The sequence below is a fragment of the Lampetra fluviatilis genome, chromosome 39, assembly GCF_964198595.1.
Source record: "Lampetra fluviatilis chromosome 39, kcLamFluv1.1, whole genome shotgun sequence".
NCBI classification, from domain to species: Eukaryota; Metazoa; Chordata; class Hyperoartia; order Petromyzontiformes; family Petromyzontidae; genus Lampetra; species Lampetra fluviatilis.
The window spans coordinates 3346199-3369643 of record NC_136313.1 but is presented as its reverse complement, the minus strand read 5'-3'; the positions used below and the strand labels follow the sequence as shown (position 1 = coordinate 3369643).

The window sequence follows — 23445 nt, the reverse complement described above, 5'->3', positions numbered from 1 at the left end:
AAACTGATTTTTTTAAAAATCCATGCTGGGATGATGATGACGGTGCACTCAATCAGATTTTTACAGAATTTATCGTAAGATTTTCACGTGACTTTTTAAAATCCGTAATCTAGGCCGCGTACTTTTCCACATGCCGCGTAACAGTAAATTTGATATTTTTAATGTTTTTTTTTTTGGCGCAGTCATTGGCGATTGGGCTGACACCATCAACTCGCTACACTGGAGCACCCGATTAAATCACAGGTGGCTCAGCCCGGATGCCCTCATTCAGTTCCATAATTTTGGAGGGTGCATTACGCCTGGCTTGTTTTACGTTAAATCGTGTTCCTCCCTCCTTGTGAAATTCTCACTCTGTTCTGGGTTCATTAATGATGATAACATTGCGTACAAACAAAAGTCGCAGGTGGCTGAAACCCAGCCGTCAGCAGTGCCACTTCTAGCTCTCCGTCGACCCCTGCACCGACCAGGTAACCTCAATGCAATGTTTGGGGCTGCATCTCTCTCCAAACCTCCCTTATGCAACATGGCATCGACTCAACGTTGAACACAACACCGGCGCAGAGGAAGGAAAGGGAACATCACCGCACACGCTCTCATCCCAGTGGGGGCAGAATGACTCGGAGAGAAGTCATCGCGCGCAAGGCCAAACTGCACTCCATTAAGGAATATCGCACAAATAACAAATGATTTTGGTGAGCAGGCAAAGCTGTCCAATAACTGCTAAATCTGCCGTTTTCATAATTTCCATTTTGCCGCAACGCAGCGTTCCAAGCAAAACACAGAGAATGAGCCTGCCAGAGACTCGGGCAGAGCGCCTTCCCAGCTGCACCACCAATTCCTTCCCGCACATAAATCACTGCAGAACTGCGAGCCCTGCTGCACCGATGTGCCCCGCTGCACGCAGATAACCACTGCACCCTGTTTTCTGCTGGGCACGCATCCCAAATGCATACGATTCACTGCTGCATTCAGATACCTTCGGGCACGTGATTCCCCGCTGCACTATGAGTGACACTGCACTATTATCTCCGCTGCACAATCATCTCTGCTACACACCAGATGGCCGTTCCACATCGATTACTTACTTCACACAAAAGTCTGCTGCACAGATGCAGATTCCTGATGCAGATGCTTGTTGCAAAATCTGCAACCTCTGCACCCGTCGCAGGCGGCTACAATCAGCTATGCTCACGAGAAATGCGCATGAACACACACAAACATATAATTGGCACTGCACACACATAGACCAACATGAGCCTAACCGCATATAAATACTCATAAACACACAGACACACATGGCATGCGCGCTGCACACAGCCAGACACGCACCAAAACAAAACAAGAGAGAGAGCCAGATGAATACACACGCATGCACACAAAGACAAAGATCCCACCCCCCTCCGCGTGTATCCTTCACAGACTAGGAGGAGCAAGTGCTGTTAGCGAGCACCTATGAAGGCCGGCACGGCACACCAGGGGGTGGGTGGCCGGCACCACGCCCGGTCACCTTTGTCTCCTCAGTGGCGATGTTTACACACCGCACCAGGTACTCATTTGAGGCTGAGTCGACCTAGGGGAGGCCCAGGACCGGTTCAGATCATCATCACTGGTGTTGGCTAGTGATGATGATCACAGCACGCTGCGCTAACCCACTACACAAACGCTCCTTCACATGCATGCACACGCGCACTCACACACGCACGCACTCACACATGCACACACGTGTGTGCACGCACACGCACCACCCGACACACCATAACATGTGTGCTCGCACCGACGAACGTACACCACACCCCCCCATCCTCCCCACACATCCCCAGCCCTGCCTGCAAGGGGCCATGGCAGCTGGAATGGCCATCGCTGCACTGCACAGCAGAGGAGCGCTCGGGTTTCAGCAGCAGCAGAATTCCAGAGGCAGGTGCAGCCCCCAGCCCCCAGCCCCCTGCCGCAGCAGCAGCAGCAGCCACCACCCAGCCACACGTCCCTCCCGAGCAACTCCGACTGCACCGCCAAAGTCACGAGTGTAATGGCAAACATTCCGGCGCTGATATTTTCTAGCCACATTCGATTCACAATTAGTTCGGGGTCTTTGTTTCGTTTTTTCGTCAAATCGCAGAACGATGGGGGGTGGGGCAGACGCCAGGTGAGCTGGGCCGGCAACTGAAGGGCCCACGTGAGGGATGAAATCACGAGGACGTTAACACCAGCACACTACCGCCAGCAGCACGCTACCACCAGCACGACGCTACCAGCAGCACCACGCTACCACTAGCACCACGCTACCACCAGCACCACGCTAACACCAGCAGCAGCATACTACCACCAGCACCACGCTACCACCAGCAGCACCACGCTACCACCAGCACCACGCTACCAGCAGCACCACGCTACCACCAGCAGCACCACGCTACCACCAGCAGCACCACGCTACCACCACCAGCACCACGCTACCACCACCAGCACCACGCTACCACCACCAGCACCACGCTACCACCACCAGCACCACGCTACCACCACCAGCACCACGCTACCACCACCAGCACCACGCTACCACCAGCAGCACCACGCTACCACCAGCAGCACCACGCTACCACCAGCAGCACCACGCTACCACCAGCAGCACCACGCTACCACCACCAGCACCACGCTACCACCACCAGCACCACGCTACCACCACCAGCACCACGCTACCACCACCAGCACCACGCTACCACCAGCAGCACCACGCTACCACCAGCAGCACCACGCTACCACCAGCACCACGCTACCACCACCAGCACCACGCTACCACCACCAGCACCACACTACCACCAGCAGCACCACGCTACCACCAGCAGCACCACGCTACCACCACCAGCACCACACTACCACCAGCAGCACCACGCTACCACCAGCAGCACCACGCTACCATCAGCAGCACCACGCTACCACCAGCAGCACCACGCTACCACCACCAGCACCACGCTACCACCACCAGCACCACGCTACCAGCAGCAGCACCACGCTACCACCAGCAGCACCACACTACCAGCAGCAGCACCACGCTACCACCACCAGCACCACGCTACCACCACCAGCACCACGCTACCACCAGCAGCACCACGCTACCACCAGCAGCACCACGCTACCACCACCAGCACCACGCTACCACCAGCAGCACCACACTACCACCACCAGCACCACGCTACCACCAGCAGCACCACGCTACCACCACCAGCACCACGCTACCACCAGCAGCACCACGCTACCACCAGCAGCACCACGCTACCACCAGCAGCACCACGCTACTACCACCAGCACCACGCTACCACCACCAGCACCACGCTACCACCACCAGCACCACGCTACCACCAGTAGCACCACGCTACCACCACCAGCACCACGCTACCACCACCAGCACCACGCTACCACCAGCAGCACCACGCTACCACCAGCAGCACCACGCTACCACCACCAGCACCACGCTACCACCAGTAGCACGCTCCCACCGGGACATGCACCACCTCTACACGGTGGCAGCAGTACGTCTTCGCAAAGGCAAGGGGCGTAGTAGGTGGTAACGTGCTGGTAGTAGATGTCATCCAGTCTACGCCGCGCTGAGGCGTGGAAAGGTTTTGCACGCAGATGATAAACAAAGAGTGGGGGGGGGGAGGTTAAAGCCCAGGTGAAGGAATGAAATGGGGGCAGTGCGTGACAACGTGGCCTGGGAAGGGGGTGGGTGGGCGGAGAGGGGGATTGTGGTGGGGAGGGGGGAAGAGAGGGGGGGGGAGGAGGGTGGGAGGGGAGGGGGGAAGAGAGGGGGTGGGAGGAGGGTGGGAGGGGAGGGGAGGGGGGAAGAGAGGGGGTGGGAGGGGGGAAGAAATGGGGGTGGGAGGGGAGGGGGAAAGGGAGGGGGTGGGAGGGGAGGGGGAAAGAGAGGGTTGGAGGGGGGAAGAGAGGGGGGTGGGAGGAGGAGGGGGGTGGGAGGAGGAGGAGGAGGGGGTGGGGGGAGGAGGATGAGGGGGGGTGGGAGGAGGGGGGTGGGGGGAGGATGGGGGGGGCTCTTCCCAGGCGCTGAGGGTGGAGTGGGGGGTGGACGCGAGTTTGGGCAGTGGTGGGCCCTCAAGGCTTTTGCTGTTGGGCTGCAGCCCCAACCCGTGGCTGTGGCGTGTATCAAGTTCCCCTCTCGCTGCCAGCGCCGACGCTGGGGCCCTGATTGGGCCCAGCTGCGGGCGTGAGTTGTGTGGGAACGAAGTTGAGGGGAGGGGGCCGGCGGTCCGCTCGGAGGCCCCCACCTCCGCCGAGTCGCCGGCCCCGTCTGGATTTTGGGTTGAAAAAAGAACGCGTTAATGAAACGTGTTTTGTTTAGCCAGCGACAAGCGGGCGATTTGAACTCGGCTTGATTTAACGCGATTCAGAGTTTGCTTTTTCCGACGCGGTTTAAGGTTTCATTTAGCGTGCTATGCGGTTGCTAAAGTTGCGTTGATTTAAGGTATTTAAACACTTTTATTCTTCACCCTTTTAATTCTTGTAAAAAGTTTCATCGTGATGCGCAGTATTTGGAAGCTGAATTTGGCACCATGACAGTTTTATAATTTTAGTCTGTGGATATATTTTTCATGACTGCAGACAGTCTTAAAAAGTGACATTAAAGACTAATAAAACAAAGTTGAAGCCATCTTCTTAATGTCTCTGAACAGATTCATTCTCCAACAGCAGCGAATGAGAGGATACAGAGCCCCGTTACTCACAAAACCACCATTGGGATCACGGGGACCACGGGTTACGTGATGATAACTAAGCGTGGAACCATTCACTTCTCTGGCAATTCGAGTGTCATGTATCAAGGTGTCGATTGTATTCAAGATGTTTTTTGTAAATATCCATATTTATGGAAAACGGTGAAAGTAGCAGCCTCTAGTGGCTGCAGGGAGATCGTGTGAACCAATGACATACAACAAATATGAATAGGGAAAATATAAAAGTTTACACCTCAAAATTTGGTTAATGCCCTGAGTCTAAGAATCGAGGTAACTCAACGGATTCATCATTCCACCACAAGTGGTAAATTACTCGTATGATTAGAGGAGCTGTAGAGAACTTTGTATATAAACCGGTGACGATCGCTCACCATGCCGGCGTGCTTGCCAGATGTCATCCCGGCGGAGGCCCCGCCGCCCCGGTACGCAGGCCCCAGCCCGCCGGGCCCACCGGACCCAGCCGCCCCTGCGGGCCCGGACAAGGGCGGCCCTCCCAGCATGCCATGCAGCTCGGCGGACGGTGGGGGGCCCACGGCGTGGTGCCGCAGAACGTGGATGGCGTCGTCCAGCCGGTCCAGGCGCTCTTCCATGGGGCCCTGTGGCACGTGGGGGGGGGGGGGGGTTGGCACGGGGTGGGGGGGGAGAGGCGGAACACACCATGGGTTTCTTCCATTAAGGCATGGGAGCTGCCAGTGAGTTCAAGTGCGTGCAATGTGTGGCAAGAACTGCTGCGTGTGATTGTGAGCATGCGATTGCCTCCCCAATGAGTATCAATATTTGCTAAGATGTGATTGGCTTGCCCAGTGAGTACCAGTATCTGGCATCGAGTTCATTATGGTTTCTGGTCTATGATAATAGAATGTGATTGCTTCTCAAGTCAATGCAATTCATCTGGTGTGTGAAAATGGAACGTAATTAGTTCCCTACCGAGTCCCAGTACCTGGTGTGCGATAATAGGACGTTACTCCCAAAACCTGGTTGTACGTTCATGCTAGAATGCGGTAGGTCCCCCTGCTGTCAATCTTACTTCTCCCACTCAGCCCTAGTACTCACTGTATGCTGGTAGGTGACAAGCCACGACCGATGAGCCCGTCAAAAAGTAACTTAGGACGTGTGAATCTCAATTTGCACTCGCACTCCTTACAGATGGGAGTCAAGAATCCATTGCCCTACTGCCATCTACAGGCCACCTGACATGGAAGGGCAACGCAGTGGAACAACAATGGAATGCTTTACGATGGTGGAAGATCTTCTGGGATACTGTGAGCACTGAGTGAGGGGGGGAGGGGTGAGGCCCGTTACTTGGGCTAGATGGACCGCATGGCCCCATCTCGTTTGCAACCTTTCTTATAAGGGCCCCGTGTGGACAGGGGAGATGGGAGTTTTGGCGATTGCGAGATCCCCGCACCTCACAGATGTCCTTGAGGAAGCAGGCCGCATCCTGTAGCGCCTGGTGGATCTGTCCGTCCGTGCTGGCCTTCTGCTGGCGAGGCTGGCAACGCGAGGACACGGGGACGCACGCACGCAGGGAGAAAAGTCAAAGACACAAGCATGCAAAAATCGTAAACAGACACACACAGACACATCCAAAGCCAAATCCACACAGGTAGACACGCAACAAAGGACCCCCGTATAGCCTTGAATGGACTGTAGGAGCAAGTGCTGTTAACGAGCACCTATGAAGGCCGGCAATGCACACGTGGGAGTGGGTGAAAAGCACCACGCCGGGCCGTCTAGTGGCGATGATTACACACCGTACAAAGTATTCATTTTAGGCTGAATCCACCTAGGGGAGGGCCAGAACCCACTTTCCACACACCCGTGCTAGTCACACACCCATGGGCAGACAGACAAAATCGAACACACTCAGACTCCAGGCAAGACACATTCAGGTACACTGAGACATAAAGACACATCGAAAACAGTCCAACCACAGGTACATTTACGTAATAAAAGCCCTCCAACTATCAGCTCAACCCCTATAACAGAAGCCCACTTAACCACCCCACAGGTCACCTCCCCTTAAAGCAAGCAGGAGTTGTGGCCTCCCCCAGTCGCACTGCGGTGACTGCGGGGAGGCGGGGGGAAGTGTGTCAGGGGAAGTCGCGGGGGGCGGGGGGCGGGGGGGGGCTCCGTGCCCACCGCACACCGTCTTGGTGGTCACCGGGCTCTCACCAGCGAGCAGACGGTGCCCTTGTACGCGGGGGAAGTTGAACTCTGCCCCACCGACCGACACCACGGGGACGTGCCTGCACTGCGCCCTACACACACCGCACCACGCAACGCAAAGACAAAGATCCCCCGCGTATAGCCTTTAACAGATTGTTGGAGCAAGTGCTGTTAGCGAGCACCGATGAAGGCCGGCTCGGCGCACGAGGGGGTGAATGGTCAACACCACGCCTGAGTGCCAAAGTTCACACACAGCACCATGCAGTCATTTGAGGAGGCTGAGTTGCCCTCGGAGAGGCCCAGGACCATTTCAGATAATCGTCACTAGCGTTGGCCGTGAGCGACACGTTTACCGCTGCACTCACTGCCGCTCCCCATCCTGCACACACACACACGCACGCAAGCGGGCACAGCAGCGAGACCTCGTTACTTCCCTGCCGTGGCTGTGCTCAACCCCACCCCCAACCACGGCGATGAAGAGGAGGCATCCCACAAGGCCGTGCGGTGTGGAGGAGACAAGACACTAAGGCTGGGAAATGGAAGGCTGAGGCCACCTGCTCACAACCCGGAAAGAAGTGTGTGTGACTGGAGAAGCGATGCACCGGATAGTGCCTGTCTGGGTGTGAAAGGGAGAGAGGCTCAAAAGTTAGTCGATTGAGATAAAGTGTCAATTATTTTTTCACTTTTTTTTTTTTTACAAAATATTTTTTACCTGGAAATCCCATGACATTAACATCACATTTTGCAAGAGTGTCCAGGGTTAGGGCCATCCTGTATAATACGATTTGTATTCCACCATTGGAACCTCCTTTGCCAGTAGCAAAACATGATAACTGGCCAACACCATGTGAGACTAGGCTCTAAGAAAAGCTGTCTCGGATGTGGACCAATCAATTTCAAGGACCGTGCATACATTATCAGAGTTGTGTTTTTTGTTTGCATTCCGACCGCAGGTATTGTGGTCAATGCAAACATGACTCCTTGTAAAAAAAAAAGGCGTCAGTTTTGTTGCCAGATAAAAGGGTATAAAACCAATTATCATAAACGATTTGTATTTATAAATCATCTGAACGTGACGTATCTTATTAAGCTTTACGCAACATGTGTGCGTCTGGAGAGTCTGAAAAAGAGAGGGGTTGTTATTTTGTAATTTTAGAGCAGGGAATGGTTTGGTAGAATTCTTCAGGCCAGAGAGTTAATAAAGAGACGGCATCACGGTAGAAGTGCGCATGGATACATTTCATAGAGAGGGAGACAGTCGGTTCGCATGCAGAAGGGGAAAGTCTTGAGTGTGGATTTGAACGCACAAATAATATCTCAGCGACTGAGACTTCTAGAGAAAGATAATTCCAGGCTGGTGGCTGCTGTAGCAGCAGCACCACAATGAGTGGACCTCCAATCAATCAAGTGAAGGTGGATTGACGGTTTTGGCAACAGGCCTCCGTTACTGAAACAGAAGCAAGGTGAAGAGGAATAAGAGCGCGGTGAGAGGGGAGAGGGAGGAGAGCAGGAGGAGGGGAGGAGCAGTGAGATGAGAGAGTTAGAAGAGTGCATTGATGGGAATTAGCGAGAAGGGAGAGAAAGAGGAGTGCGTGGAGGGGAGTAGAAGTGAGATAACAGGGGAGAGGCAGGAGAGTGTGTGGTGGGGGAGTACAGTGAGATGAAAGAGGGGAGGCGGGGGAAAAATCCACGGGCGATGTTGTCGACGGTGCGTATGACCTTGTAGCCCGTCGCGAGATTGAATCAGGAACCAGTCAAGAGATCACAGAACTAGGGTCCTTACAGGTAACAGACACACAGGATCACTGACATGGGCGCCGTTTCAAAGTGGCACGGCGTCCGTGTTTTCTTATGGGATGCGGCAGATGCCGGCAGCTACCGAGGCCACCAGAATTAGCAGCAGGGGACCACAAGCCTCCGGGGGAGCGCCGATAGCGGCTTATCAGCGCCGGCGGCTCCTTGTCACTTCCTCGAGCAGCCACAGATGAGTTTCCATCGGGAATTAGCGCTGTCTAATCGTTGCGGCGAGCGTGCGCACACGCACTGCCGCCCACGCTCACGAGTTACCGCTGCCGCCACTGCTGCCATTTCAATTTAGCCTTTAGGGCCGCCCCCCCCTCCCCTCCTCCTCCTCCGAGTTTAATTCCCGCAGGGGAAACTCGTGGCTGTTCCCTCGAGGCCTATCGCGCGGCGTGGTGACGGCGTCACCGAGACCCCCCCGCCCCCCCGGCTGGCTGTCAGGGGTAAGGGGAGGGGGGGCGGCTTGGTCTGGCTCACCTGTGGCGGGTGGGGAGGCGCTGGATGGCGTGGCGGGGTTGGAAGGAAATCCGCTGCTGGTGTGATCTGGCGAATAAATCTGAAAAACAGCACGTCCATCACACGAACGCGTGGTGACACCCCGACGATCGAATCGTCAAGATCTCATGAAGTCTGAAGATCACAATGCGTGTGTAAGAATCCATAGATGCGGATATGTTGCATGTACCTGGCTTCTTGTGGCCCCTGCGGCCACAAGAGTCTGATACATTCACCAGAACGTGAATCACGATTCTATGGATCGAGGGGTGTCACGGAAAAACGTGGTACCTTGTAAGGATATTCAAGGATAACCCCAACATTGAAACACTGGAAAATCTACATTTGAACAGTGGTGGGCCATGTATTTTACGCCTAGGCCTCCAGTGCTATTCTCCCACAATTAAACGGCCTTCGAATAACCTCACCGTGACACTAGGGCTATAGGCTGTTGTCATTCGACGTAACCACCCCATATTCACAGTGACAGTAACCTTTATCGAGTGGAATAAAGTGATTTGACACGAGGCTCAACACCTATGAGAGTTACAATACACTAATTGCAGAGACATGAATACATGGTGACTGAAACCATCAAGGATGTACCGCTATTAGGCAGTATGACAGGATGCTGCATCAAAAATAGACATCGCATAGCCCAAATCAATGTCATTAACAAAGAAAGAAGAAAAAACTCACAACAACCAGTCACATTTACTCATACGAACACCAAGCAACTGCCTGTTGAATCAGGATTCAGGATTCAACAGGCTTCCCCATAAAAAAATCGAAAACACTACATCTAAAAATCTAAACGTCATGAAAGAGTTTAAATGCATCTTAGATGATGCTACATTACGTGCTAGCTAGTTTAACTTCAGTTAGCAAACTGGCCCTCCGATGACGCCACACGAACAAGGCTAACGTAGGGGGCTAGGCCAGCTAGAAGGCTCCAGCGTGTCAGAGGATATGCCCAACATGGCAAACTCGACATCTGATTGGCTAAAGAAGATGACAATCAACAACATCGTCCCCATTTGCTTCAACAGCAGAGGGGGATTCACTCGACATTCTGAAGGCCTCAGGGTACATTTTTCACACGAAGACAGCACAGGTGGAAAATCTGATTGGATAAAAGCTCTCATTTATGAGCTGCACTGGAAGCAACGCAACTGAGGGAGAAAGTAGCAATGAAATGACGTTAATAGACTGATGGGAACGAACTTTGTAAGCATTAATAAAATCTATATTAAATTATTAAAAAGTTTAATTTTCTGATTCTCACAATCTCTAGGCCAGCAGAGAAGGCCTTGCTGGGCCTGACGGCCCACTTCTGCATTTGAAGTCTTTATTTTCTCATCTCCCCCTACAATTAGCTGCACAATCAACGGAACAACTCACTTTCTCCAACCACTGAATCCACCTACTCTCAATAAAAACCTTACTACTCTCTTTGACAATTCACTTTCACGGGTTATCAAGTTTTTTTTTGTTTCAGGGCATCCCACAAGTGATATACCCACACCGCACTGGTAATCACCACATCGTCCCCAGAGTCCCGGCTGTGTCACACGTGGAGGATTCTGGGCCGAGGCTGCTGCACCACCACGCCAATGCTCAACTCCAGACGGATGAACAAGGCGAGTCTTGAGTTCTTTGAGTCTCGAGTTCTTTGAGGCCGCTCACGACACCCCCACCCCCCCACCTCTCTTACTCTTAGTATTTTCGGTAAAGTCACGTAAGTAAAAAATGAAATTAAAATTAATGAAGATAAAATAATAAAATTCACGACGTTTCAGAGGCAACACAAGTTTCCGTCATCAGGTGGGACCGTCACAGCCAGATTTGCTGTATCAAGTGAGGCAGGGATTATTTTATTATTTTATTTTTATTAATTTTAATTTCATTTTTTTACCTACGTGACTTTACCGAAAAAATCCTTGCAGTCACGAAAGCTTCAAATCTAGAATTAATACCCCACCTCTCTCTCTACCTGTACTGCGGCGTGGCGGCACCTGCACCCAGCCACAACCGCGTGGTGCATTCTCTCGGCGGGAGCGAACGGGGGGCCGCGCCGCTCTCACATTAACCCAGCCGGGCTCAAGAGCGCCGCAAGTTATTCTGCCTGCAACAAACCGCACGCCACTGAGCACACACCCCCCCCCCCCCCCCCCAGTATCGTAAAATAAAATTAAAAGCCGCAGCATGTGGAACAAATACACTTTTGTTCCACGAGCCTACCTTCATCTGTTTTAAACTCGGTACTTTGTCCCAACGTTTACAGGAAATAAAATTTAATAAATAAACTCGCTCGCATGCTCGCCCGCTCGGCCCCTTCGCATCCCCCGGGAAGGGCAATAAACTCTGGCGTGCGGCTCCACGCTCGCCCCAATTTCCCTGGCCGTCGGTGAGCTCCGGCAGGGAGGCAGGTGCAGCGAGAGAGAGCACGAGAGAGATGAGCTACCCGTCGGAGGCCGTCGGACTGCGAGGGGGGCGGCGTACAGAACGAGAGAGTGAGCGAGAAAATGAGCGACAGGACGAGCGAGAGAGTGAGCGAGAGAGAGAGCGAGCGAGCGAGAGAGTGAGCGAGAGAGCGAGCGAGAGAACGAGCGAGAGAACGAGCGAGAGAGAGAGAGCGAGCGAGTGAGAGAGCGAACGAGAGAGTGAGCTAGAGGCGGGGTTACATAGAGCCCAGTTAAAAAAAAAAATTACGAAATGATGAACGAAACAAAGTGCCGAATACACCGAGCATCTTCTTGTTTCCACTGATCGTAAAAAAAGGAGAGAGGGATAGAGAGCGAGCGAGTGATGGAGAACGCCGGCCAAATGGCCGCAACTCCGGGGATCTTGTCCACAGCAGCAGGGTTAAATATTTGTAGCCTAAATGGGTGACGAGAATGTTCGTCAGCTAAGCGTTTGTTTACGTGATCTCAGCAGGTCCGGGAGATTTCGATTGAGGCGTATGGGGGTCGTGACGACCGGCCGCTTCTCTCCACGAAATAACGCCCACCGTTTCTGTGCAGCATCCTATGACGCGGACACATTTAGACGCTATATGAAGCCAAATCACAAATGTCTCAGTCACTTAATGTGTCGGTTCTGCGGTGGAATTAGCTGCTCAGTGTTAAATCTGTTCGCGAAATTAGTGACGAAAATATTTGCCAACTAAGTGTCAATGATTTTATGCTTGGGTCTTTCGGTAAAGCCACGTAGATGGGCACGCTAATCTCTCACAATACAATGGGCACCCCCCGACAGCTTCGTTTGTCAAGATTTACCCGATTTTATTACACAGACACGATTTCAACCGAGAAGATTGGTACAAACTGAGCAATCATTGGACGTTATTAACCAGTTTAGGTCACAACTGGCTGCGATATTCCCTCTCTACCTACCGATGTTAGCAGTTCATTTCAACTCTCTGAGTTACATTCGCTAACACAGCCACCGTTAGCTGTGTTAGTAAATGGCGGCTTGCCATCCTTTTTAAATCCTTTATATTAAGTTCACTTGCGTGCTTGCTTGCGCGCTTACGACGGTGCAAATCTTTCGGTCGTTTTTTAATCCACTTCCCGTGATCCAATCGAGCTGACATTTTGCACACAGACTCGTTGTGCGAGACAATACATTTTCGTGAAAACATTTTTCAAAATTTTTACACTTTTTAGGATTTTTTTTTTATATTTAATTACCAATTGCTTAATGGTGGCAGGCAATCATCTGACCCATAGGTGGCAGCCATCTCAAGCCAGAGGACGAGAGGACTCTAGCCGCCAAGCATATAAAGGATTTATAGTGAAAAACTTTGTTTTTACGGGTTCATTTTTTCACCTCCATGTGGCGATGCTCTTGTCGACCTCTCTCCGAGCTTACATTTACAAGCAAATTTCTTACATTGACACGCTAATCTCCCACGATACAATGGCCACCCCCACAGCTTCGTTTGTAAATGGCGGCCTGGCATCCTCTTCCACTTGGCGATGCTCTTGCCGAGCTCTCTCCGAGCTTGCATTCACAAGCAAATTTCTTACATTGACACGCTAATCTCCCACGATACAATGGCCACCCCCACAGCTTCGTTTGTAAATGGCGGCCTGGCATCCTCTTCCACTTGGCGATGCTCTTGCCGAGCTCTCTCCGAGCTTGCATTCACAAGCAAATTTCTTACATTGACACGCTAATCTCCCACGATACAATGGCCACCCCCACAGCTTCGTTTGTAAATGGCGGCCTGGCATCCTCTTCCACTTCCACGTGGCGATGCTCTTGCCGAGCTCTCTCCGAGCTTACATTCACAAGCAAATTTCTTACATTGACACGCTAATCTCCCACGATACAATGGCCACCCCCACAGCTTCGTTTGTAAATGGCGGCCTGGCATCCTCTTCCACTTCCACGTGGCGATGCTCTTGTCGACCTCTCTCAGAGCTTACATTCACAAGCAAATTTCTTACATTGACACGCTAATCTCCCACGATACAATGGCCACCCCCACAGCTTCGTTTGTAAATGGCGGCCTGGCATCCTCTTCCACTTCCACGTGGCGATGCTCTTGCCGAGCTCTCTCCGAGCTTACATTCACAAGCAAATTTCTTACATTGACACGCTAATCTCCCACGATGCAATGGCCACCCCCACAGCTTCGTTTGTAAATGGCGGCCTGGCATCCTCTTCCACTTCCACGTGGCGATGCTCTTGTCGACCTCTCTCCGAGCTTACATTCACAAGCAAATTTCTTACATTGACACGCTAATCTCCCACGATACAATGGCCACCCCCACAGCTTCGTTTGTCAAGATTTACCCCATCTTACATTTATTTGTAAATTTCTTATCTAGCCCCTCCCACTGACCCTTGGGCTACATCCATCCCAAACCGTTACAACTCCCTGCCTTAGCAGCGCTCCCGCCGTATATTCTCAGCAGCTCTCCCGCGATGTTTCTCACCTGATGACGATTGCTTGTGTTGCGATCGAAACGTCGTGATATTGTTAGTATTTTTCTTATTATTTGATCTATCTACGTGGCTTTACCAAAAGACCCAAGAATATGAATTCCTGCAGTCACGAAAGCTTTAAGTCAAGATTTAAGTGTCAATAATTGTATTTTATTCAAACATGAGAATGAAAATCAGCAGGTAAATGTTATTTATTTTAGCAGGAAGGGTCCAATAAGCTTGTAAGTTCTATTTCATTGGCATTCTGCAACAAATTATTACTTCAAATATCCACCCAAGACTAGAGGATGACCGACAGCCTGGGTTCGAATCTGGTGTTCAGGCAGACACCTGCTATTAGACACGGTTCCCAAGCATAGCGAATTAATGGTCTCCAATAACTGCGTACAAATTGTCCATGACAAAATATTAGCTTTTTTTCACTTAATTGGGACAAATTTCCACGATGGGAATTCGAGTATCTATTTGAATGCCATGCGACAGATATTTCTTATTAGCAGGGCTTGTGGAGGAGTGCATGCAACACCCCGTTGCGAGGATAAAAGAAGTCACTTGAAGGGTTATTAGAGGTAATGCAGCGACGTTGGCTTCTGCGGACCAATCTCCAGTAGATGGGCCGACGCGCTGCTGTGCAAGTGTTCCGAATGGACACTTCGTTTCGCGACACTATGGCCACGACACAACTGGAACAAAATGATGAGAAGAAAAAAAAATATAAGTAAACAAACAAAATAAGGACTTAAGCGTCTCTGTGAGGACATTGGGGAATGACAAAAGTACAAAGGTGGATGCCACTGATGGGAGCGTCCAAGGATGCAGAAACACCGGTTTGCAATGATCGCTCGCTCTCACAAGTCCATCCGTGGTGGCCACTCATGACCCATCGCCAGGCCACGGCAAGGCACCCGTAACGTCGGACCTCAACGTGGCCTCTCGCCGACTGCCAGGTCAAAGTTGGGGGGGTGGCCGGGGCACGTGCAAAGAATAGACCCACGGGAAAAAAAAGCTGGCAAGGCTGTATCCGCGTGGACAAAACACAGTTTCAACTCGAACGGTGGCACGGTCAAATCTCTTTAGAGTTAATTTTAAAAAATGTTTATCTTTAGATACCTACCGAAGTTAAGCGAACGTTTCGACACAAACAAAACCGTTCGGCGGCCAAACCAACGGCATGTTGCATTTGGAGGCGTTATGCCGGCAGAGTGATTTTTTAAAATAAATAAGGCCGCACTCCCGCGTTCACCGCTCGGCGGCACAGTGGGAGGGGTCTCGTAGCCAGCTAGCCGAGTCGTGAATGATTATTTAACTCGCTAAAATGAAACACCTGCAACTGCGTTTGTAATTAACCTTCTCAGTGTGAACCGTTTTTTTAAACATTTCATTTAATATTTCGTCTAACAAGGCTTTACGTAACGCGCGAGGGGCAAGCAGCCGGGCGCTTGCAAACGCGCCGCTGTTGGGAAAGCGACGAGGTGCAAGATTGCCGTGGCCCAGCCAACACCGGCGAAACGTCGTACTCGGAATTGTAAATGTTGTGGGTTTACTCTCCAACACACAAGCGGTGTGCTGAAGTAGCGACTGATTGGCACGTTCTGTTTACGTGACAAACCTTACCAATTGGCCGTGTCGGGTGGTGGCAGGTTTAACAACACATTTATATTCTTGGTTCTTTCGGTAAAGTCACGTAGAAGGGAAATAATACAATAATAAAAATGTAACATAATAAAATACAACACAATTTTATTATTATTTTATTATTTCCCTTCTACGTGACTTTACCGATAGAACCAAGAATATAAATGTGTTGGTAAACCTGCCACCACCCGACACAGCCAATTGGTAAGGGTTGTCACGTAAACAGAACGTGCCAATCAGTTGCTACTTCAGCACACCGGTGTGTTGGAGAGTAAATCCACAACATGTAGAAGGGAAATAATAAAAAACAATTTTATTTTTATTACTTTATTATTTCCCTTCTACGTGACTTTACCGAAAGAACCAAGAAGATGAATCCCTGCAGTCACGAAAGCTTTAAATCGAAATTTAACACATTTATATTGAAAATAAACCTTTGTTATGGACTGTCCGAAGCCAACCTGAGGACGGGCAGCTATTGCCAGGCAGAAGAAGCAGCCACTGGCCCCATACGCACCGCACCACAGTGAGGCGCAGAGACAAAGAGATCCGAAACGATTGCACCTCCCATCGCGATTCGACGAATTGCCACGATTCAGGCTCACAAGTCCTATGTACGAGAACATCGTGGTGAATGCAGCGGCTCCTCATGGAGGCAGGGCTCAAATGAACCCGTCGCATACAAGGGATGTGAAATTCTACTCTTACGTACACGATTCGACGCTAGACATTACGAGCGTAAGAATCGACTTTAACAACAGATTGATCTTCTTGGTTCTTTCGGTAAAGTCACGTAGAAGGGAAGTAATAAAATAATAAAAATAAAACATAATAAAATTATTCTCACGACGTTTCGGCCACAACGCAAGCAGCCGTCCTCAGGTGAAAACCAGGTCCGTCGAGACGAATGACTCTGAATGCGTTGTGGCCGAAACGTCGTGAGAATAATTTTATTATGTTTTATTTTTATTATTTTATTACTTCCCTTCTACGTGACTTTACCGAAAGAACCAAGAAGATGAATACCTGCAGTCACGAAAGCTTTAAATCAAAATTTAACAACAGATGTATCGACGCATGCCTCAGAACGAACCGTGCTCTCACAGCACGCTCAGACTTAAGATCCGTACATTGTGCCGTATGTATGTGGACCTCGCATATACGTACGTAGCCAAGCGTGCTAATCGACGGTGCGGCCATCGTTACGGCATCACAACGCAACCCCTCGTGTCCCATCCATCAAAAATCAGCGCGTGCCAACAAAGGGGCCTGCCACATTAGACGGCTACACGGCGTTTGTTCCCGGCTGTTCAAGTTCATTGATTAGGTATAGCCCTGTGAGCCATTCGGCTCTTGAATCGGGTGCAACCACAACAAACAAAAACATGAACAAAAAAACATCTTAAAGTGAATATGTGACTGAGTGCAAACAGAAAATCAAAGAAAAGACAGTAAAATATTGCAGAAAAAAGCACCGTACACCAACGCTGTGTGCAAAAATCCCAGTGGGATGCAAGTCAAACAACAACAACCACAAGACAACTTAGATTAAGGCCATCAGTCTAACTCTGTACTACAACAAAACAAACATGGCTAAACCAATACACTTTTCGAAATCACCAAAATAAAGCCATGAAACCAATGAAACAGTGATCATAGGAACTGTGACGGAATTTTTTGCTTGGGATGAGACCTTTGCCTAGCAGTGGATACAGCAATGCCGACGATTAAAAGTCGTGTACCAGCCACTTATAGAGCAGCCGTGACGAATGGCAGGCTCAGTCCTCGCTGCCCAACATCAGCATGTGGGAGTCTGATAGAAAAGCTGGCTTGCAGACAGGAAAAGACGAAGGCGAATGGACGGAGGGAGGGAGGGAGGGGACGCTTGCCAGAGAGACAGACATTTGTTCAGACAAAGGGGACTTGCCAGAGAGACAAACAGCAAGATGGCCCGGAAAAACGTGCAGTTGGCTATGTACGGTGCGAAAGAAGTTCAACATACAAACAAGACAGGGGGGATGCACGAGACGAAGCACATAGACACACAGAGTGCTCAAGCCAGACAGATGTGCAGGCAGAAACTGCTAAAACTATTTGTCGGTGTATGTGTTTTGGGAGCCCGGAGGGGCAGGGCAGGGCGGCCGAGGAAGGAAGTGGACGAACTACTTTGTACGGAGGCAGCCGCCCCTACTGCCCCCCCCCACCAGCCCACCCCCCCACCAGCCCACCCCCCCACCAGCCCACCCCCCCCACCAGCCTACCCACCCCCCCACCACCAGCCTAACCCAACCGCACTCCCACCACGCTCCCCTTGAATGGTGGAAATTCAGTCTGGACGCAGCAGCAGCAGCAGTTCCGTCACAGTCACAGCGCACAGGGGAGGAGAACGGCAACAGCCACATGCAGCAACAGGCAACGTCGAGTTAGCAAATAAATAAATAAACAAACACGCGCGCACGTGCACGTGAAGAGAATTCTTAATTACGCCCTGTGTGCTCTGCGGGGCCATGATGGCTAACAGATGTGCACCGCCAATGCCTCCTCCTCCTCCTTGAGCCCTGCGCACGCACGTCTGGCCACACTTTTCACGAAAAGCAGAGTTCCTCTCTGCACCCCGAGATCCAGACTCCCCCCCCCCCTGCCACACACACACACACACCTCTCCCCATCACCGGTGGGCAGGAGATCGGCCGCGCGGCTATGCACCAACCTCGATTTGGGAAGGTGGCAAAAACCGAAAAATCGAGCGAAAATAATGCGCGGAGGTCAGGAGATGCAGGGGTCAGGGGCAGCGACAGCGTGGAGCGAGGAGGTGTCGCGATGAGACGACGCTGTCGCTCGCGACTTCGCTGTGCCAGCCGCACGCTGCTGTTGACGCTGTCGGAAGCGGCCTCGCACAGCCACCCACTCGTGCGTTCACAACGCGCAGTCACTTGCAAAGACCGTGATGGAATCTCACGCCGTCACGTCGTGCTGCTGACAACAGTCTCGCCGCCGTCACTTCTTTGCCAGACGCTATTTCTTGCCGTCACTCATATCGCCGCCACAGACTCACTCCCGCCCGGTACAAACTAAAAGACCCACCTCTGTCTCGCGCCCCGGTGTGGCCGACTATTGTGGGGGTTGTTGTACAAATGTTTTAATTCTAGATATGAAGCTTTCGTGACTGCAAGGATTCATATTGTTAGGTTTTTTCGGTAAAGTCACGTAGGTAAAAAATTAAAATTAATACAAGTAAAATATTTTATTTTTATTTTACTTTTATTAATTTAAATTTTTTACCTACGTGACTTTACCGAAAAAACCTAAGAATATGAAAATATTTTATTTTATTTTTATTAATTTTACATTTTTATCTACGTGACTTTACCGAAAAAAACCCTAAGAATATACAAATGTTTTGTTTGCGATTCATAATTTGAACAACAAAAAAGGTCTTTGGGTTGGATCGCGTAAATACAAATACCGTCGTTAACGGGCGTCACGACGTCTTGAGATCAAGGATCCGTTCCGAAAGTCGCGCACAGCAGCGCGCAACGCGCGTCGATGAGAATTCATATGGGGGGGGGAGGGTTATCATCAAATTTCTTCAGGGATTGCTTGTACTGGAGTGGTATTTTCATCTACACACTTGGGGGCGCACTTTTTCACACGGCCTGCTACAGAGGACAGATGTTTATCGCGCATGTATGTTGAACTTTTTTCGCACCGTACGTAGCCAAACGAACTAAATCGGAGGTGGTGTCGGGGGGGGAAGGACAAAACACTGAACACAGCTGATCTTTATTCATTCTCACAGCCATAAATATATCCAATGAAGTAATACATCATATTTAATATAACGGGGCTCTGATTCACATGCCAGTGACCAGGCTGAGGGCATCAATTCACGGCACACGATAAACCGGATCAATCACCGGCATCTGGAACTCAAGACTTGAGCCCAGGATCGTCGGTGGGGCCTGCTCAGTGTCTCTGGGACCTCCGAGCCAGTCAGCCACAGGTGAGGGGAATAGTTTTACTATATTTTGTATTTACTTTTCTCAGAAGTGTCAACATTTGGCCACCTTTTCTCCGTGTTTTCAAGAGGGAAACTTCAATTGTGCAAGAGTAACCCTCGGGCAGTGTCTACGGTGGTGATAGAAAAATAATGTTTCTTGATTGGGTTAGGATTGTGAATAATAATCGCTATTAAACAGAAAGGGGGGCGATTTGAGGCAGTGGTTTGCCCACTGTACTATAAACTAAGCTTAAACTAGATATTTTATTTTACCAGGTGGAAATGTATAGCAGCCTAATACTCTAATCGCATGTTTCTAAATGTGGAGGGGAAAAATCGGAGGACCTGGAGAAAAATCCACGCGACCACGGGGAGAGAGAGAACATGAAAACTCCAAATATACCAGGCATCAGGGTCGGGATTGAACCCACGACCTTCTTCATACCAGGCGAGGTAGTTAACGTCTCACCAACGCGGTAAGCCGAGTTTATTTCCTGGACACAATATCAGTGGCGAGTGATATCTGAACACGTCTTGGGCACCAACCCCATTTCAACAATCCGCCGATATATGAAATTAGCTTTTTTTTCTTTCTTTTTTAAATGTGATCGCAATAATATTGGGAGGCCTTCATCCCATCAGTAGATTGACAAAGAGCTATAAACTATTATTTGTATTTTTATTCCACATCTATAACATGGGAATGTCTCACTGTGTCAAGACTCTTATTTTACGAGAGTCCTGCATTAGGTGTTTGACCAATTTAATTCACATTTGGCTTCGTGTGGGAAGGAAGCTAGCGCACCCAAAGAACACCCAATCATGCGTACTTAAGGATAACACTGAAAGATCTGCACAGATGGATTCAAGAATCCATCGCCGTACCACCGTCCACTTTCCACCATGCAATCTATGGTCATAGTACAGCGAGCAGGTTCTTGGCTGAGTGTGGCTCATGAGGAACGTAACCCCCCCCCCCAACTTCTCTCTCTAATTGAGGGCGCGGGCGTTAACGAGCGTGGCGCAACGCGCGACGTGCCATTTAATTTCAATTAGGGGTGTCGCGTTTTCCCCGGTCGGATATTCGGTGTGCGCTGCTCCATTCAGGGCCGATTTCCGCAGCACAGAGGCCGCACTGTGAGGCGCCAAACACAGGGCCGCCTCTTAGCCCCCCCGCACCCCCCCCCACACCCCCCCCCCCCCCGCCGGTCCCGAAGGTACCAAGGAAATGCCTGAACGCTGGCATCACGGCCCGGTGGGCCGCGCTCGCTCGCTCGCTCACGGCGGCGCTCGGAATTAATGGACGGAAAAAACACACAAGTTTTGCTACACGTGTGCGTGCGTGCGTGCGCGCGCATGTGTGGCTGCCTGGTGCGGTGCGGGGGCGGGGTGTACGTGAAGGTAGCGGGATGAGTGGGTGTAGTGTGGTGTTGTGCCGGGCATGTGTGTACGTTACTGTGTGTGCGCCGCGCCGGGCCGGACTTTCATAGGTGCTCGCTAACAGCACTTGCCCCAACAGTCTGTTAAGGCTACACGGGGGAGCTTTGTCTTTGTGTAGGTGTAAGGCAGTCGGGGACGGCAGTGTAGTGGTTAGCGCGCTGCACTACAAACCCGGCGAGCCGAGTTCGATTCCCACTCATGACAAATAACAGTGACGAATATCTGAACTAGTCCAGGGCCTCTCCTAGGTCGACTCAGCCTTAAATTAGTACCTGGTGCGGTGTGTAAGCATTACCAAAGGAGGCTGGGCTGTGGTGATGACCACCCACCCTCTCGAGTGCCGTGCCAACATACCAAGGTGCTCGCTAAGAGCACTTGCACCAAAAGTCTGTTGAGGCTATACGGGGGATATTTGTTTTGTGTGTATTTGAAGGCAGCATGCAGGAGGAAATAGTTTAGTGTTGGTTACATGTGCAGGTAGGTGTGTGTGTGTGTGGCACCGTGGTGATGTCACCGCCACTTACGAGCAAATGCAGGTTGTTCTATTATTGGGATGCGGTGTTGAGTGTGTATGTGGCTGTATGGGGGTTGCGTATGTGGAAGGTTAAGTAGAGTGGGCGAGTGTGGCGTGTGTGGCGAGCGGTGGAGTGCTTGTCATACACACCTACCGGAGGTGTGTATGTTGGGGGAACGGTCGTGTGATCGATTGCAAAATTCTGTGTTGCCATTGACCAGTGGCTATTCATATCAATTCCAGTGATATTTGAACCTGGCCTGAGCCTGCGCTGTATTGAATGTGTTTGTGTATTTATGTATGTATATACAGGGAGCGGTGGCACAGTGGTTAGCGTGCTGTGCGACGAACCCGTCGACCCGGTTCGATTCCCGCTCACAGCCAACACCAGTGACAATTATCTAAACCAGTCGTGGGCCTCCACTAGTTCGACTCAGCATCAAATGAGTACCTGCTGCGGTGTGTAAATATTGCCACTCGGGAGAAGAAGGCCGCCGGGCGTGGTGTTGGCCACCCAGCCACTCGTGACCTTCACAGGTGCTCGCTAACAGCACTTGCCCCAACACTCTGTCAAGGCTATATGGGGGTATGGGGAGTCTTTGTCTGTGCCTTTTAAGTGTGTGAGCTTGCACGTGTGTGCACCTCCATGCGCGTTTGTGACTTCATGCGAGGACATACATGTGTCTTCTTGGTTCTTTCGGTAAAGTCACGTAGAAGGGAAGTAATAAAATAATACAAATAAAACATAATAAAATACAATTCTCACGACGTTTCGGCCACAACGCAAGCAGCCGTCCTCACGGCTGAAACGTCGTGAGAATTATTTTATTATGTTTTATTTTTTTCATTTTATTATTTCCCTTCTACGTGACTTTACCGAAAGAGCCAAGAAGATGAATCTCTGCAGTCACGAAAGCTTTAAATCGAAAAATAAAATAATTCTCACAACGTTTCGGCTACTCGGCTACTTGCGTTGTAGCCGAAACGTCGTGAGAATTATTTTATTATGTTTTATTTTTATTATTTTATTATTTCCCTTCTACGTGACTTTACCGAAAGAACCAAGAAGATGAATCGCTGCAGTCACGAAAGCTTTAAATCGAAAGACATACATGTGTGTTCGTGTGAGTACGTGCGTGTAACGTGCCTGCAACGTGTGTGTGTACGTGACTGAGTGTGTGTGTGTGTGTGCGAGACGGCTCACCGATGCGAGTGCCTTGCCCAGGGTGTCCCCGGTCTGTGTCGCCCCGGCTGCGTTGCCCCTGCTCCCTGTGGGCCAGACAGTGACGTCACGTCACCCACAGGCGCGAAACCACAGTCTCCCTGGGCCAGCGGCGCTCACTTGTCCCATATTAGGATATTCTGTCCCTCCACTCAGTGCAAGCTAAACACGTGCAACACACTCGGGAAAAGCGCCGTTGCACCCTCTCTCTTTTCTCTAGTACGAATGTGAATTGAGTAGCAACCATAAATCCGATGTCGAAGTTGGAAAACCAGCTGCTGCCTTCAATAGCACAACGCGTGCAAACCACTCGTGCGCTCACAGGAGTCTTGCAGTGACACGTGTGAGCTGTTCATGTCACGTCAAAACTGTTCAAATGTCACTTTCATGAATAAATCGGTAGTGCTTTCAACATCCTGAAATCTAAGCTTGTACCACCACTACCACCTCTATGATCGCTGCCACCACCAGCTCC

The 23445-nt window shown here is 50.7% G+C and overlaps 1 protein-coding gene across 1 annotated transcript in view; it reads right to left on the bottom strand.

Moving 5' to 3' along the window:
- Positions 1–23445, bottom strand: part of LOC144945871 (transcription factor 12-like) — a 100997-nt gene that overhangs the window by 7353 nt on the left and 70199 nt on the right. The window contains exons 12-16 of the mRNA XM_078874477.1: positions 22953–23017; positions 9186–9264; positions 6915–7000; positions 6148–6231; positions 5111–5335 (exon numbers count right to left, since the gene is read on the bottom strand). Coding sequence (XP_078730603.1) covers positions 5111–5335; positions 6148–6231; positions 6915–7000; positions 9186–9264; positions 22953–23017 — 539 coding nt within the window. The remainder of the gene's footprint in view (positions 1–5110; positions 5336–6147; positions 6232–6914; positions 7001–9185; positions 9265–22952; positions 23018–23445) is intronic.